Genomic DNA, 18602 nt, shown 5'->3' on the forward strand with positions numbered 1-18602 from the left:
GTACTACAATACCATTTCAACCTAATAAAATTAATATTTTCATAATACCATCTACTATCAGTCCCATATTCAGATTGCCCCCAACTTTTCAAATTCTCTTCTAACTCCCATCCTTAGGATCTAGTCAAGGTTCATGCTTTGTATTTGACTGCTATCTCTTGTCTCTTTTAATCTAGAACAATCCCCTTTTTCCCTGTGAAATTTTGTTTCAATTTTTTTAATATTATATGGAGTACTATATGATTTTAGTTAGTATGTCAAGAATAATTTTTATCATAAGGAATTTGGGTCATTTTGAATCATATTTGGAAATACTTTAAGTATTCATTCAGAAACTCTATAATTAGTGATTTTTTCCAAGTAGAAGTATATTCTGTAGGTTAGCATTTTTCAATCTTTGTTAATCTTATCAGATAAAGTGAAACTTTAAAGTTTTTAAAACTTAAAAAAACTTGTGTGCTCCTTTAGTGTTATTTGAAAGTGCAAAGTATTTTTTAGTCGAATAAAAAATGTTAAGCTTTTTTCAAACTTGATGTACCTTCTGGGAATTGACACACTTCCTTTTCTCTATTTTGGAGTTCACTACTATATTGTGTGAAGCATAGAAAATAGAAAAATGTTTGAGGAATATAAAGAATTTAAGTGAAATTGTGCTACAAATTATCCATACTTATATCGATAAACTGATTATAATTTTAGTGGACTGTAAATCAGAGGTTAGCAAACTGTGGCCTGTTGCCATATATGACCTGTTGCCTATTTTTATATATCCTGGAAGCTGTTAATGATTGAGAAAATTCAAAAGAATATTATTTCATGTCATGTGAACATTTTATGAAGTTCAGTTTTCAGTATCAATATAAAAAGTTTTAGTAGAAGTGTACCACACCAATTTGTTGATGTATTGTCTTTGGCTGCTTTTGTGCTACAATAGCAGAGTTTAGTAGTTTCGACAGAAACTATATGACTCACAAAGCTTAAAATATTACTGACTTGGTGTTAACAGAAAAAATGTGTCAGCCTCTGCTCTAAAGCAGTAACAGCTCATTTATATGGAAATATGTAGCTTTTGCTTTTCTGTATTAGTGATAGTTGTACATTTGTAACAGGAAATTGTGGCCTAATAACCAAATTATACTTTTTTTTTTAAGATTGAAGACCCATTAGCTATTCTTATTCTCTTTGATGAAGCCAGATATAATTTATTGAAGGGCTTTTACACAGCTCCTGATGCTAAACTGATAACACTGGCAAGTCTACTGTTGCAAATAGTTTATGGAAATTATGAGAGTAAGAAACACAAGCAAGGTTTCCTAAAGTAAGTATTTAATACAATTTGTGATCCTGTGCTACACTGAAGATTCAGTTTAACCAAGAACATTTAGAAATATGTTATAAAGAAATATTTAGACAATGCTTTGGATTTAAATATAAGGCATGGAATGGGGGGTGGGAAACTACGGTAAAGCATTCTTTAAGTTATACTCTCTCCAGTTATTTTTCTTACATTTGACTATAGTTTGATATGCCTTATACTTGTTAACTTTATCTTTCTTTACTATATGCTTTATTTAAATAAGTTTACTAAAACCTGACTTGGATAAGTAGCAGAAAAAAAATGTTAAGGCAGATGCATTTCAGAATCTCACCACAAAAACTAGTTCATGTTTCATGTTGAGAGAAAATACTGAGGTTTTAGCACATTTAAAGTTTGTTTATTGTAGTTTTCAATTTTCAAAAATATTTTGTGGTTTCTGAAACAAGAAATATTTCTCTAAACTGAACAATGTTAGGATGGTGACTTTACTTAAAATGCTTAGAGTTCTCTGATATTTTACAATACAGTATTTTTCAGTTCAAAAATCATGCCATTTTATATCTAAGTGATTACATTACTTAAGCTACTAAAGATGATTTATTTAAAAGATGTTGGCATATTTGCTTACAGTGAAGAAAATCTAAAATCCATTGTACCCATTACCAAACTGAAAAGTAAGGCACCTCACTGGACAAACCGAATACTTCATGAATACAAGGTAAGCTGTTAAATAAAAAGACGTTTTATAGCCTATTTGAAATTTTGTTAGTATTAATATGTTTTAAACAAAACTATATTAAATTTATAGTCCTGAAATAAAAAGTGGATCTTCTAGTTTGCATGCCTGAAAAGGAAAGTAGCAAGATATTTTTCTTTTTAATAATGTAGAATCTTTTACTGAATACCTTCTATATGCTGGATACTGTGAAAACATGAAATAATTATTATCTATTCATGAGGCACTTAAAAATGTAATAGACTAGACAGACAATATTTTTAGACCTTGATATTTTTTCCTTTCTTTTTTTAATGTAAGATCTCAAAAGAGAAATTGCTCTTGGGACAGTGTGGAACAATTTTATTCTTCTTTGGGGTAACCTTGATTTTAGAAACTGCTTAGTTGACCTTTTTGGATTATCAAAGGGACATTTTCCTTTCACATCTCTTTATTTTACTTTATTTGTTTTTAGAACCTTAGTACAAGTGAAGGTGTCAGTAAAGAAATGCATCACCTTCAGCGCATGTTCTTACAGAACTGTTGGGAAATTCCTACATATGGAGCAGCCTTTTTCACAGGACAGATATTTACAAAGGCAAGCCCCAGTAATCATAAAGTCATCCCTGTGTACGTAGGCGTGAATATAAAAGGACTTCATCTTCTCAACATGGAAACTAAGGTAGATTTTCAGCTGTTTCTGACTAGTCACATTATATAATATTTAAAATAACAGTAATAGCCTACATGAAAACTCTAGAAATGACATAAATAGAGGACTGTTCATTATAATTTCATTTATAATGGCAAAGAATAGGGGGTGAAAATGAAATGATTATCAATAGGGAGTTAACATGTTAATTATAGTACCTTTCCACATTGAAATACCTTGTAGCCATATAGAAGAATGAAGCATATTTTTGTGTAGGATGATCTCTAAGGTATATTTGGAGAAAAAAACAGATGCTGAACCATATGTAAATGCTACCATTAATATAAAAATGGGTGGAAATGGGTATTTATCCAAAGAAAACAAAAACACTAACTCAACAAGATATATGCACCTCCATGTTCATTGCAACATATTTACAGTGACCAAGATATCAAAACAACTTAAATGTCCATCAGTGGATGAATAAAGAAAATGTGATAGATACACACACACACACACACACACACACACACACACACACACACACACAGAGGAATATTATTCAGCCATTAAAAAGAATGAAGTCTTACCATTTGCAACAACATGGGTGGACTTTGAGGGTATTATGCTATGTGAAATAAGTCAAAGACAAATACCATATAATCTCTCTTATATGTGGAATCTTTAAAAAACAAACAAATAAACAAACAAAAAAACAGAAACAAGCTCATAGATGCAAAGAACAGATTGGTTGCCAGAGGCAGGTAGTTGGGAGGTAGGCGAAATGGGTGAAGGGAGTCAAAAGGTACAAACTTATAGCTGTAAAATAAATAAGTCACAGGGATATACTATAGAGCATGGAGACCATAGTTAATATAACTGTATTGCATATTTAAAAGTTGCTAAGAAAGTAGATCTTAAAATTATTCATCACAAGAAAAATTACTTTGTTAACTACATATGCTGATGAATGTTGAGGATACTTACTGAAGTGATCATTTTGCAGTATATACAAATGTTGAATCATACTGTTATCTAATATATAATATATATGTCAATTATACCTCAAAAATGGGGGAAGTGAAGACTACATTTACATAAATACATATTGCTTTTCTATGCATAAGAAGTCTCTTAAAGCCTTTAGAGGGGGGAACCATGTAACTGGAAATAAGAGAAGGGACATTTTTCATTATATAGCATTTTGCAACTTAAAAAAAATTAAACTGTGACTATATTACCTATTTTAAAAATAAATTAGATTTAAGTGGAAAAATACAGAATTAAAAAAGGAAATATATTTGACAACAGATGGTTCATTTTGAAAATGAGAATTAGTTGTAAGAATATTTTGCAGGGCAGGATGAAATGTGCATGGGATTGTGAATACCTGTTAGAACACTTCAAGCTTTTCAATAAAAGGCTTATTACTGTATTGTGTTCCTTTATCTAGCCAAAGTCACTATAATAAAAGTATGGGATTATCAATTACTTTTAGCATATTTAACACATTTCACAGGATGAACAACTTTCTAGTTAGTAATAGGAAGCTAATAAAACTCTATTTTATTCATTCAGATTTGTCTAGAATAGACCATTTTCCAAATCAGTTAAAGTAATAACTAAGTTTATGCATTTAAAAAAGCATTTTAATTAGAAAATTTTACCATAAATCTAATTTTTATTTTCATCGTTTTTGTAACTATATTATGTTATCACATAACTTCTGAAAGTAACCCATAGTTTAGTCATTTCTTGATAACTCAGTATCATCATTATGGGCAGAAGATATTTAATCATGCTGTTGGATATGCCTGTGAATGGAGATAAAGAATATGCAGGGACATAGGGCATACTTCAGTAATTGACTTTGAACTTGATTTTTTGAAGTCTCTGGTATTAGCTTGCATTTGAGTCATTTGCTTATCATTTTCTATTTAGACTCTTTTACTCACAAAAAAAAATAGGCTGTTCTTATTATCTTGTAACCACTTTTTCTATTCCTATTGTACTGTTTGTCAAAGGAAATGAAGGAGAAATTCCCCTCGTCATTTCAAGAAGTTTTTCCTCTGCTGTTTCAGAGCATTATATACCTATATCTGCAAATTCTTCTTCATTAAGTGGATGGTGCTATTGTGGGGTGTTAACACTGAACCTTTTCTCTAAACTGTGTTTTATTTTATTTTATTTTATTTTTTTAATATTTTATTTATTTTTTGTTGTATTATTTAATTATTTTATTTTGGCAGGGTGGAGGGAGGTAATTAGGTTTATTTATTTTTAGAGGAGATACTGAGACTTGAACCCAGAACCTCCTGCATGCTAAGCATGTGCTCTACCACTTGGGCTATACCCTCCCCCCTCTAACTGTATTTTATGTTTGACTTTTGGTAGCATTCCAAGTTTAGGCAACAATAAAAAGTTTTATATAGTATTCAAATGATGGTTCAGTAATACAACATTTCATATTAAGAATAATACTCTAAGTCCAGGAGTTGAGTAAGTGAGATAGCAGTAGCAGGCAGAGGATGATAATATTACTAAGAGTCTGCTTTTTTCTGGATAAGATGTTCAGTTTATAGAAATATAAATAGAACTGCCATCATTGTGTATATAAAAAGGTAATTGAAACCAAGGGTAACGATGTTTTCTGTCCACATAATCATTACCTAGTACTCTGTAACTGATAAATTTCTGGCACCTATAAAAGCTCTAAGATAAATACATTTTGAAACCATCAAAGATGGAAACAATCAGCTTGTCCTCAGTTGTTTTTGATTGACCAGGATCTGCTAGGGTTGAATTTGACAAGCTTGCTTAATATCTTCATCTGCAAAAATGCCTTCATTTGCATTAAAACTCTACATAGGGTATACTAGCCTCAGAGATTAAATCTCAGGAAAAACCATAGAATACAGCTGTGTGGGGGGGGGGTGTGTGTGTGTGTGTGTTTAATCTCAGTTACTTCTACATTCTATATTTTGTTTCTCTTTGGAATAATGAAAGTTGCCCATGAGAAAATACAGCTCAGCCAGTTCCATATGCTCACCAGAGACTTGTCTGTTTGCTTACATACAATGCAGACAATTTTGAATACAGCAAAAGGAACTGTTTTTTATATGCAGAAAGTAAAAACTTGTAATACACTTAATTTTCTTGAAAATCACTGATAGAATGGACATCTTCCCCTGCCTGCCCCCTTAGCATTGGTTAAGGTTAAGGTATACAGTGTATACACTTACATAATTCAAAATGATTACCACATGGCATTAGCTAGCACCTCTATCACTAAATTACAATTTCTTTTTTCTGTTGAGAACTTATAAGATCTAGTTTCTTAGCAACTGTCAAACATATAACATTACTAACTATAATCACCATGTCCCACATTAGATCCCGAGAACTTATTCATCTTATAGCTGAAAGTTTGTACTACTTTGACCAACATCTCCTTGAATCCCTCACCCACCAGCCCCTGGGAACCACCATTCTACTCTGTTTCTATGAGTTTGGCTTTTTTAGATTGCTCATATAAGTGATATCCTATGGTATTTGTCTTTCTTTGCCTGACTTTTTTCACTTAGCATGTGCCCTCAAGTTCCATTCATGTTGTTGCAAATGACAGGATTTCCTTACTTCTCATGGCTGAGTAATATTCCTGTGTGCACATTTGTGTCTGTGTGTATGTATGTGCACTTGTGCATGCATATATACATATAAATAGCACAGAATGGGCATCTTTAAAATTTTTTATCATTCTGATACAAAGAACATCATTGCTCAAGGAAGTTTCCTGACAGTCTACCATATATATGGCTCTGACTGCAGGCTGTATGAAGTTAGTGTGGGGTCTCTGAACAGGTTTTCTTTTAACTTTCAAAACCACTTATGTTTTAGACCTGACTAGATAAGTGTAGATAGTAAGAGAAGATACATGTTTTTAATAAATATTTCAATATAACGATTTCTAATTATGTTGCAGGCTTTACTCATCAGTCTTAAGTATGGCTGTTTTATGTGGCAGTTGGGAGAGGCTGATACATGTTTTCAGATCCACAGTATGGAAAATAAAATGAGCTTTATAGTACACACAAAACAGGTAAGTACCTAATCAATTATTCTGGACTTCTAGTCGTAAACTCTACTGTATTAGTAATGTTCTTTCTTTCTTTTTTTTTTAATGACAATCCATTTTACTTCAAGGAAAACCTCTATATCAAATTAACATATTTAAGACCAAGGGAAAAAGGCAGGCCTTTCCTAAGCAAACAAAGCCAGAAACTTACCTGAATAATTTACTGCAGTCTTATAACAGTGAAAAGCTCCTTTTCAAATAGAGAACTGCCCACTGACATGTATGTCGTTTACACATTGTTACATATTTCATATTTATTGTCAACATATATTTTACTTTGTAGGCTGGCCTTGTGGTAAAACTACTAATGAAACTAAATGGACAGTTAATGCCCACCGAAAGAAATTCGTGAGAGGAAAGCAACTGATACTTAAGCCAACACATTTTGTAACGTAGATTTTTTCCATGAAAGATTTCTTAAACTGTTACTTTTAACAAGGTATTTAGTCTCTCGTGATGTATGTGTATACTATCACATTGTACAGAATCTGTACTTATGTTTGGTGTGTAATATACCAATTAGTTTTATATAATATCTTCATAAGCTAATCTAATTTTTAAGAGAAACACACAAAAAGGTGTAGATTGATAGTCTGTATAATATTAGACAAAATAGTAAGCTTTATAAAAAGTTATTTTTGATAAATGGTAAAGAATTTAGAGTGGAATATGATGAAATTAAAATATAGCTTTGCTGCAACTTTCTGTTATTTCAAAATACACTGAGAGTCAACATGATTTGAATAAAGAAAATGTGTTTTCCACTTAAAGCATATATAACACTTTATTTTGATGTATTTATATTGCCTTTACATTGTAAGAAGTAGATCACCGAATATCTGGTTGTTTTATTTAGGGGAGTACTGATGTCATATGAGGGGCTAACTTGATTAGTCTGCTGTTTAATAAGCTTAGGAATTAAATTAGTCTTTCCAAGTTAATAGAGTGATGAGTTCTAAGTAAGTTCAGAGATACAATAATCTTATTTAAAATTACCCTACAGATTGCAGATAATTTTTATATATCATCATCTATTCTTCACATTTGCTTCTGCAGTATTCTTAATGGTGGTCTGCTGAGCTTTATTAAAATTAAGACTATGTGGTTAAGTAATGAAAAAGCCTGATTTATCTTTAATTCTGATCTAAGCACTTTTGATTCTACAAAGATAGTACTCTGTTCAGTTTCATCCATTCCAGTGGCCTTGACTGTTACCAAATATCCTATAGACTCCCAAACCTAAAATTTCAGCTTCAACCTCTCTTCTGAACTCTAGATCTTAATTTCCAATTTCCTACCATTCTAACTCCACATATACAAGGAACATCTGTTTCATCATAGCTGGAAACAGAATTTGTTTCCTCTGCTTGCTCCATTCTATCCTTATCCTTGTATTCTCTGTTTGGTAAATGGCATTATCAAATTGCATACAGTTGGTTAGCCTGGAAATAAATCTTGGAGTGGTCTGTAACTTCCCCTTTAATCACCCCACACATTCCACTTAATCAAGCTCTGTCAAATGTCTTGTGAGTCTTTCCTATTCCCTTCCTCCCTGTTTGCATTGCAGCCACCCTAGTTCAAGTCTTCGCCATCTGTTCCTGGGCTCATTGTGGCTTCTGGCTCCCTCAACTCAGGCTCTATACCCTAACCACCTATCTGCCACGCGGGTGCCAAGTTAACCCTTCTCAAGGATGTGATTATTTCATTATGCTCTGAAAACTCTCCTCACTGCATCTAAAGTTAAATTCCAGTTCGTTAGTATTGAATACACTAACCTGCTTATCCAGATTGATTTCTAACCATTTCTCCCACGCTTATCCTATACTCCAACCCAGTGTTTCCCAACCCTGGCTCTGCAGTCATGAGGGGAGTTTTCATAGTTTATGACTCAGTAATTAAAATTAAAGGGTGGGGCCCAAGCATTTCTGTTTTTAAAGTATCCCATGTGATTTTGATGTATAGCTTAGGGTTTAGAACTGCTGTTATAACCAATTTTAACTAGAAAACAGCTGAATGCTTTTCACTTCACAGAGGGAGGTGAGGATGCAATGATGCATCAAACAACTCCCTGCTCCGTAGAATGAAGTGTGCCCTGCTGGAGTCGTACAATATAGTAGCCCTGAGAGAAGGGAAGAAAAAGCTATTAGAGTAGTATGGCTGCTAAAAGCTTAAAAATTTATAGCATTATAAAGTTAATTTTCAAAATTAAGTATTGAAAAAAAATTCATCAGACCATAACAGACCAGAAATAAACAATAAGGGGGAAATGCAGACAGCTTTTAACGAGTGCCTAGGATTGTGCAGGCATCATATGAGCACTGGGGATAAAAGATAAGATAACATTTTCCTTTTCATCATTCTTTTAATAAATTTGAGTGCCTTTTATGTGCCAGGTATCTGGTGGTAAGAAAAATAAAGTCCCTGCCTTCAAGGAGCAAGTTTAATGAGGCAAATATAAGTGCTTATGGAAGTAAGTTTATATATTTATAAACTGTGATGAAAGAAAAATAAAATGTACTATCTAAGCATAAAGAGGGAAACCTGACACGGTCTTAGAGATCAGGAGAGGCTTCCTGGAGCCGTTGCTACTTGAGCTGGCATCTGAGGAGCAAGCAGGAATGAATGATATGAAGACAGCTGAGGGGAAAGGAAGTGAGGTGAAATGTTATGGTTGGAGAATTGATGAGAAGAATGACAGTGTCCTCATTTTTAGCTAAGAGGTGAATTCAAACAGTTGTTTTTCCAAATCACAACAAATGAACTTCCATTGTAGAAATAAAATCAGAACAGATAACGCTATGCGCAATAACTGCATTAGGAAAAGGAAAATTTCCTGAAGAACCAGATCTTGTAAGATTAAAAGCTGCCAAAATTGACCCTAGAAAAATTAGACTTGATAGAAATATTTAACAAAGTAAAGCTTCCCACAGTTCTTGACCAAATTTAATGGAATTACATAAATAAAATTTAGATTTTAATATGATCCTGAGGAACTTAATGACAAAAAATGTAATTGGAAGAATTTGATACATGCCCAAAACACCAGTTGATTAATTAATTCCTTACTTTATAATTTATGTAGAAAAAGACACTTCCAATGAGAATAGTATCAGTAAAATGAAAATGGGAAAAATTTAAATTGTTTTTGCTGTACTGTGTGTGTAGGAAACTGATCAAGAAATTAAACTGGTTTGAGTACATGCAAAAAATATTTCCTCAAAAAAATCTATCTGTGATGGTATGATTCCCATTTAACATTTGTCTTCATAAGGCCAGAATGCCTCTAGGGTCATTTCTGGTATTTGGAGAGGCAGGGATAGGCAGACTGAAAAGCAAAAGAGGAATAAGCCCTGGGGGTTCTCAGAAACCAGAGTGCTTCAGGCAAAGAACTATCTTTTGGACATCTTAGGGTATAGATGAGAAAAACAATTTCAGTACATTGTGCGAATTCTTTATGATAGGAGACAGTGCTGGTTGTTCAGAATTCACTGGCAAGGCACCAAGGATGAGCAGGAAATTAGGACTTACTTCCCCATTAGTTAAATAATGACTAATACATAAAAATGGTGCTTACTATATGGCTGGCATTGTTTGTAGCACTTTTAGATATATTTAATCCTTAAAACAATTACTTTGAGGCAGTTACTATTATTCCCATATAACAGATGAAATGGGGAGAGTTAAGTAGCTTGCCAAAGAACATAGCTACTAAATAGTGGAGCTGAGATTCTTAACAAGGCGGTCTGGATCCAGATATAAGTGAATCAGAAACATGATGTATAATTGTAATGAAAACGTAACAAGATATTTGTTTTCTATCTTTTAAAAAGCTTAGCAGCTAAACTTCCTAAAACAGTGATGTAAAGGTTTTTGTTTTATTATATTATGTAACTTGAGTACAATCTTATATGCAGAGGTTATGTTTTTTGTCTAAGATCACAAAACAAGTGGCGGAATCAGAATTCAAAATCTGGTAATCTGGCTTCTGAATTCAAACGTTAGTCAGGTAAAGGAGAGGTAGCTCAGAGGTTTAACATCGCCCCCCCCCCCCAAAAGACCAACTCTTGAAGGATGTTGTGCTCCCTGTTGATAAGCCATTGGAGCCTTTTGGACTTGACTAGGTCAGATTTGTGGGTTGAAAGATCACTCTGGGCCAGTGTACAGAAGGGCTTGAAGAGGTCTGAGCAAGAAGGTATATGGAAAGAAATGGATTAATGTTTTGGACATGAGGAATTAGGAAAGAATAAGAATCACAAATGATTTCCCTCTTTCTGTCCTGGGCAACTGGAAAAATGGTACTGTATATGCTTAAGATAGGAAGGGAGGAGGAGGATTTGAAAAAATGTATTGGGTTCCTGGTGCCTAAGGGATATACATGTGGAGATATCCTGGCCTGAAGCTCAGAAGGCTCTGCAGGAGTGACAGTTGAAACTCCAGAAAAAGATTTAAAGCTACCCAGGATGAGAGCAGAGATGCAAGCCAAAGATTTAAGAAATGGACAAAGGTAGGGCAACCCACAAAGCATTTTTTTAGGCACATGGGTATCAGTATGGCACCATCCTGTATACTGCGTATCAATAAATTTCATATGGGCAAAAATTAAATATTAAAAGAGTCTTTAATATCACTAGAGAAAAACAGACTATAATCTATTTTACTGGTAGAGAGCACATTCATTTATGGATTTCTTTTTAATGGGTATCATGAGAGATAGGTGTTTAAAATGCATTTAAATATACACAATAAAAAGGAACGCAAAAGAATCAGGGAATTTAGAGCAACTGGAATTCCTATACAGCTATTAGAAATGCAAAAGTGGCACAATCATTTTGGAAAACAGTTTGGTAGTTTTTTATAAGTTAAATATACACCGCATAGGACCCAGTCATTCCACTCCTAGGTATTTATTCAAGAAACAAAAACTTATGCTCACACAAAAATTTGCATGCAAATGTTTATAGGATACATCTTTTATTTTTTCATAATTCATAACAGCCCCAAAGTGGAAACATCCCAAATATCCTCCAATGGGTGAGTGAATAAACAAACTTAGATACATCCATATGATGGAGTACTACTCAGCAACAAAAAGAATAAACTATTGATGAACAATGTGGATGAACTTAAAATGCACTATGGTAACTGAAAGCCAGACTCAAAAAGTTACATACCATAGTATTCCATTTAGATGACATACTGGAAGAGGCAAAACTATACAGTCAGAAAGCAAATAATGATTATCAGAAGTTAAGGATGGATGGTGGGGAGGGGATGTGAGAATATGAAGGGGCAGCATAAAAGAATTTGGGGGAGTAAAAGAACAGTCCTATGTTCTTGTTATGATTGATAGATACTCAGTGTATTTGTCAAATCTCACAAAACTGTACATCAAAAAAACTTTACATAAATTTTAAAAGTACATGAAAGAATCAACTTGCTATACAAGTGCTGAAAATTTATCAAAAATATGTGTATTTAATGGAAATATAAATCAGTATTCAAATTCCAATGAGTGGTAAAAGAAGATTCACAGGTTATATGTTCAGAAATGCAGATAACTAAAAAGTGGGAGAATACAAATTTTTGCTAACAAAAATGCAAAACAACCTTATTAAAATAGTGAAAATTGTATGAAATAGTAACTAATTACATTAAGAAAAATCAATGACGGCACAGGACAAAGACAACATATGAGAATATATTTTGATAGTACTGAAATTGGCTTAGTCTTCTAGTACAGCCATCTGGAAAATGTTTACTCCCCTTGACCTGATAATCCCACATTGAGGACTGTCCAAGGAGTCCACTACCCCCACTTTCTCGTTTGTGTGCTTTACTGGTACAGTTTCCCCTACTTGCCAAGGGAGTAAACCATTTGTGCTGCAGTTCAACAAGGGAAAAAGTAATAGTTCTCTAATATTACTGTAAAACTGGAAGAAAATTGTACAGTTAAAAATAATATATACCCAAGGCAATTGCTTTTAAAATAAGTCTCTGCCAGAGCATACCAAATGCTTTAGTTATTATAGGATCATGTAGTAATGCCATTAACTCAATTATATGAGCAAATAACACATAATCTCAAAGCAGTTGTCAGTGAACTGTTGTTGACTTTTGGAATATGCTATATGATGTTTTAGTAACATGCCTTCCAAGCTATATTTTACAGATGCTGATGATACTTGTTTGTATTTACTGAATATATATCAGTAGGACAGTGAAAGGGAAAGAATCTAAAATAGCAGGTCATATGCAAATAGAAAAATGGATAAATTTTTCACTTAAGTCAAATGTGCATCATTTTTCTTTCTGGATTGTTTGCTTTCAATTAATATTGAAGTTAATTTTGTACATATAACCATTAGGTAGAAGAAAAGACAAATCTGGAGTTTTAATTTTTTTTCAGCCATTTCACTCAAATAATTTACTGTATATAGTTAAAAGTTGGATTTTAATTAATTTTATCTGGACTTTGGCTTACTTGTTAAATTACTTAGTATCTTAAAGTATATGGATGTTCACACACCACTTATTATTTTATGTTGTGTAACAGTTTAAAGGCAAGACATAAAGTGGCATACAATACATAAAGTGGCAATTACAGTTTTCCCTCTTAGTCATAATCAGTCATTGAAATGAATGAAAAAGATATCATTTATCACTTACATTATTGTATAAATGAGGAAATATATAGAAATAGAAATTTTCCAAGATGGACTAAACACTATTATAGGAGTTACCATTTAAAAAATAAGTTTTTGAAACTTATTTTCAAGTTCTGAATAAAATTTGAGACAATTCTTAGGTAGAGATAATCCCAATCTGCTTTCTAATGTGGAGTTTAAATCACAAATCAAAAACTTAGTATTTCAGCTCCCTAAAAGAAAAGTGATGGCTGGGAGAGGAGAAGGATAAGAAAATGACCTCTATTCTGAAGACCAAAGATAATATAAATTTTAATATTAAGATTAAAAAGCTTTATCACCTCTATTTTATGCTGAGTAAATAAGATAAATATATTAAGTAGCAGTTTTTAATACCCTTGATGAGACAAACAAATAAAAACCAGACTTCTGGACACTAGGAAATTATAATTTCCAACTGAATGGTATGGACATAAAAACAAACATATAGATCAGTGGAATAGAACAGAGAGCCCAGAAATAAACTCACACATATATGACCAGTTAACCTGTGACAGAGGAGCCAAGAATATACAGTAGGGAAAGGACAGCCTCTTCAATAAATGGTGTTGGGAAAAATGGACAACTATATGCAAAACAATGAAACTGGACCACTATCTTACACCGTACACAAAAACTAACTCAAAATAGATTAAAGACTTTAACTTAAGATCTGAAACCATAAAATCCCTAGATAAAAGTACATTGGGTAAGCTTCTTTGTCACTGGTCTTGATGATTTTTTATTGAATTTGACACCAAAAAAAATCATACATACAGGCATACACACACAATGGAATATTTCTCAGCCAAAAAAAAAAAAAAACTTGCTATTTGCGACAACATGGATGAAACTTGAAGGCATTATGCTAAGTGAAATAAGCCGGAGAAAGACAAATTCCACATGATCTCACTTATATGTGGAATCTTAAAAAATCTGAACTAACAGATGCAAAGAACAGATTAGTGGTTGCCAGAGGCAGGGAATGGGGGGGGTGTGTGTGTGTGTGAAATGGGTCAAATGGTAAAAACTTCCTGTTAAAGCATAAAGTCCTGTAGATATAACGTACAGCATGGCAGCTATAGTTAATAATACTGTATTATATATTTGAAAGTTGCTGAAGGACTAGATCTTACAAGTTCTCATCCCAAGAAAAAAATTCTGTAACTACGTAAGTGACATGTTAACTAGACTTATTATCATTTTGCAACATATACAAATACTGAATCATTTTGTACACCAGAAACTAACAATGTTATATATGTCAATTATATCTCAACTTTAAAACCCACCGGCTTCTGGAACACCAGCAAATTATGTTTTTCCAATTAGTCACCAAGTTCTTAACTCATTAGAAAATGACAGCTTGCAAATCCAACCCACAAAATAGCATACTAAAAGGCTACACATTTAGAACTATTATATAAAAAGGACCCTCACTGCTTTTCATACATTTCTAGCAAGTTAATTGCATTCATTATCCAACTTTAAATTCCAAACTGGAATTTGGTGGTGACGGGAGGGGTTGGGAAACTATGGGAAAAGCTGTGGGCCAACCACCCTGATAACCAGAAGGGCTATGGCTATTCACCAAGGCAGCAGCATCCAGGCTGAGGGGGAAGTGCCCTACTCTGCAGACCAGGGACCTTGCAAATGAAAGGTAAGCCTTTGACATGAGTCTATGGATAACTCTTTGAAGGTTTCTTGTTAAACTGGCAGTTAAAGGACATTTTAAACATAACTTTTATGTGTGTTTAATGTGATGTGATGGTGTTCACCAAAATTTATGAATGCAAGTGGCATTTTTAGAATACTTTATTTCAATTATGGTAAAACACTTGGTTTACTCAATTTTGTAACATTTTAAATATTTCTATTAGTAAGCCAAGGAAGATCCTTTTTAAGTTTTCTATTTCCCTTTCTAAAAGCTCTATCATTTTGTTCTTTAATTATATCCTCATTTTCTACAAATACTTCCTGTTTTTTCTTAATTTTCCTTCCTGTATTTTTCATAAACACTGTTTTGTTTATTTAGGCTAGGACTAGACTATTGTAACTTTTCCTTGTCCTGCTGTTTAGATGATGGGAGAAGGGATGTCACAGTCACCCCAGGAGCTTTGTCAAAGCTCAGCCACCTCTCCTGCCTACACTTATTCCCCAGTACTCTTCTTGGCAACTTCAAAGGCAAACCCGCCTCCTGATCAAACTCCTCATTGTCTCGAGCATCCCTTTAAATAGAGGTGCAGCCGCCACCTCCAAGAGATAAACGGGCTCAGTTATTTCTGAGCTCCGGTTTCTCACCTTCATTCAGCCTGGTTCTTGGTCTGGGGGCCCGGGCGGGCCTGAAGAATGTCCCAGGAGTAACCCAGACAAAAGAGGTTGGACTCCAAGAGGCGGTTTGGTCGAACCAAATGAGGTGGTCCTCCACATCACTAAATGCTATTTTCACTGCGCCTGTATCGACTGCTGTTCACGCCGCAGGCAGGAAAACCAAGTTCGGTAGAAGCACCTCGGAGCACGACTATCCATGAAGTCAGACTCGGGCTGATTAGCGTGGTGGGAGCCTCCGAGGCCCAGAGCCCTGGCCAGTGGCTGTCCATCCTGGGTGCTCGTTAGAATCAGATGTCCGGCCGCCCCCGACAAATTAAATCATAAACTGGATCTCCCTGGGAGATTCAATGCTAAACCAAAGACCCAGACGCGCGTTCTCTACTCTGTACACGGCGGCCGGCGCGCGTCCCTCCTGGCGAATTGAATGGAGGCCTGGGCCTCCCCCCAGGTGTCCTAGTGTGACCGGGGGCCAGCTCACAAACGCGCTGGCGCGCGACGGAGCCCCGGCCCCCGGCCACTCGCCGCCGGCTCAGGGTCGCGCCAGCACGGGTCAGCAGGCCGCCGCCATCGCTGGAGTCGTTGAATGCTACCCCTCCCGCGCGCGACTAGCTGCGGGAAGACTCCAGGTGACGCCAAGCTCTGACTTACTTCGGAGACCCTCTAAGCCAAACCCAGGTTTTCTCCTCCTTCCATTTCCCTTTAACACCTGCAGCTCTGCATGTCCTCCCTTTTCTCCGTGCCCCAGGGATACCCACCGCTAGCGTGTGTGCATCCTGTCCCACGTTACTTTAGCCTCTGTTCAGTGGCCATTTTTTTCACACTCTAGGAAACAATTTATCGATGCTGCACGATATAAAAACGTGCTGTGGCTCCCTGAATGCCCATGCCTTTCAGATATGTAACAAATTACATTGGGTGGTTGTTCAATATTTAGGAAAACAGGTGGGATCTATTTTTGTTTATCACATTGGTAATATTTGTTTTTAAATTAAGCTCTCAGTGCTTGTGAGAATGAGGGGAGACCATCTTGTATACATTTTTAGAGTGCTTTTTAGTTGTGTGTTATCAGCCTTAAAAATGTTGATGGGAATTATTTGATGGCATATCCTTCAATGGAATATTTTTCAGGCATGAAAGATAAACTTTTCAAATATTTGATTTCAAATCATGGTATGTTAATTACAATTTATATTCTGTAATGAAGTAAATATTTCATATCTGTACTGTTCAATAAGGTAGTCAACAGCCAAGTGTGGCTTCTTAGCACTTGAAATGTGGCTAGTATGACTGAGGAGCTATATTGGAATTTAAACAAATTTAAATTGAAATAGCCACATGTGGTTAGTAGCTACCATACTGGACAATAATGAAAGGTCTCAATTTTGTTCTTTGTTTTTTTTAAATAAGTATGATGTCATCACTGTTTATCTATAAGAAAGGAAAACCACAGTTGCTTCTCCAGCATCTATTCTTCCTTTGGGTTGTTCTATCTCCCTGATATGTATGTATGTATATGTGTGTGTGAGTGTGTGTATACACACACACAGATCTCTGACTCAGTGTCTCTCCTCCAGAACCACTTCAAACTGGGTTCATGGCCAATCTTTGGTATCCACACAAGGAGACAAGAATAGCCCTTCTTTAATTCTGTGTCTTTTTTAAAACCAGCCCTTTTGTTACACAGTAATGTGAATGTACCTAAAGCTACTAACTATATACTTGTAAAATGGTTACAATGATAATTTTATGTATATTTTACCACAATAAAAACAAAAACAAATCCCTTTTACAAGAAAACCACCAAACACCTGGGGATATAACTACCATACACCATAGTGACCCATCAAGATCATAATCCCATGTATGCCATGCTTACTGAAGTCCTAGGGCTAAAGCTACCTGAAGAAGGCAACCCCACAAAAGCCAGCTGCACAATCTGGGCTGTGACAAAATGCCCAGGTCAAAACTCTATAAGGTTATAAACCATGAGATCTCACCACTCCAGAGACTTAATTTCTCCACTGGTATTTATTTTTCAAAGTGTTCCAGCAATGCACCAGGTGTAGCAAATTGTGACCAAAGAATAACACCCTTTCTTCCCCTCCAAGTTCTTTACCATTAAATATAATCAGATAGAAGGGAGTCAAAATATCATATTTATTACTAATAAAGCAGTTTAGAGAGAATGGCTTTGATCTACAGCTAAGTGGACTTATAATAATTCGTCATTGAATTTGACATAATTACTATGCCATCACACAGTTGGACAACCTTGGCTTCCCCATCAAGTATGCAGCCCTCTTATTCTATGGAAGGCAACTAACTAGAACACAGATCTTGCAGGCGGAAAGACCCGAAGGAGGGATCCCCAAAAAGCTGAGCTGATCAGTCATCCAAGACTCCTGTGTAGAGATTACATAATGGAGATGAGGCTCAAGGCCAACAGCATTACACATCCTTCCACATGGGAACCTGAAGCCAGGAGAAAGCCATTACTTCCCCACATGTCTCAAGAGGAAGAAAAAAAAATTGGACACACCAGTAATAAATCAAATTAATAAGAGATCAAAAAGCAAATTTTACAGATGCTTCAGACGCCCATAAATGTAAAATGCTTCAAGAAATAGGTAATTAGGATGTTACCCAGCTCATTTTACAAGTGTAGTATAACCTTCCTTGACAGTAAAATTGGGTAAGAACAGTAGAGAAAAGGAAAATTATTAGCAAAATTACTAATAACATAGGCATAAAAATTCCGAGTAAACGTT

General features: G+C 34.8%; 2 protein-coding genes across 8 annotated transcripts in view; one reads left to right on the forward strand and one right to left on the reverse strand.

Moving 5' to 3' along the window:
• KRIT1 (KRIT1 ankyrin repeat containing) overlaps window positions 1-11424 on the forward strand; it is a 36216-nt gene extending 24792 nt beyond the window's left edge. For 6 of the 7 annotated variants that reach the window (XM_032484019.1, XM_032484017.1, XM_032484018.1 and 3 more), the window contains 5 exons: window positions 1152-1318; window positions 1949-2036; window positions 2509-2715; window positions 6668-6784; window positions 7104-11424. In XM_032484019.1, the coding sequence (XP_032339910.1) occupies window positions 1152-1318; window positions 1949-2036; window positions 2509-2715; window positions 6668-6784; window positions 7104-7172 (648 nt within the window). In that variant the 3' untranslated portion in view covers window positions 7173-11424. The remainder of the gene's footprint in view (window positions 1-1151; window positions 1319-1948; window positions 2037-2508; window positions 2716-6667; window positions 6785-7103) is intronic. The other variant, XM_032484020.1, reaches the window with a different exon arrangement.
• ANKIB1 (ankyrin repeat and IBR domain containing 1) overlaps window positions 1-18602 on the reverse strand; it is a 205346-nt gene that overhangs the window by 149280 nt on the left and 37464 nt on the right. The gene's annotated exons all lie outside the window — the stretch shown is intronic.

The sequence above is a fragment of the Camelus ferus genome, chromosome 7 (genome assembly GCF_009834535.1).
Source record: "Camelus ferus isolate YT-003-E chromosome 7, BCGSAC_Cfer_1.0, whole genome shotgun sequence".
NCBI lineage: Eukaryota > Metazoa > Chordata > Mammalia > Artiodactyla > Camelidae > Camelus > Camelus ferus.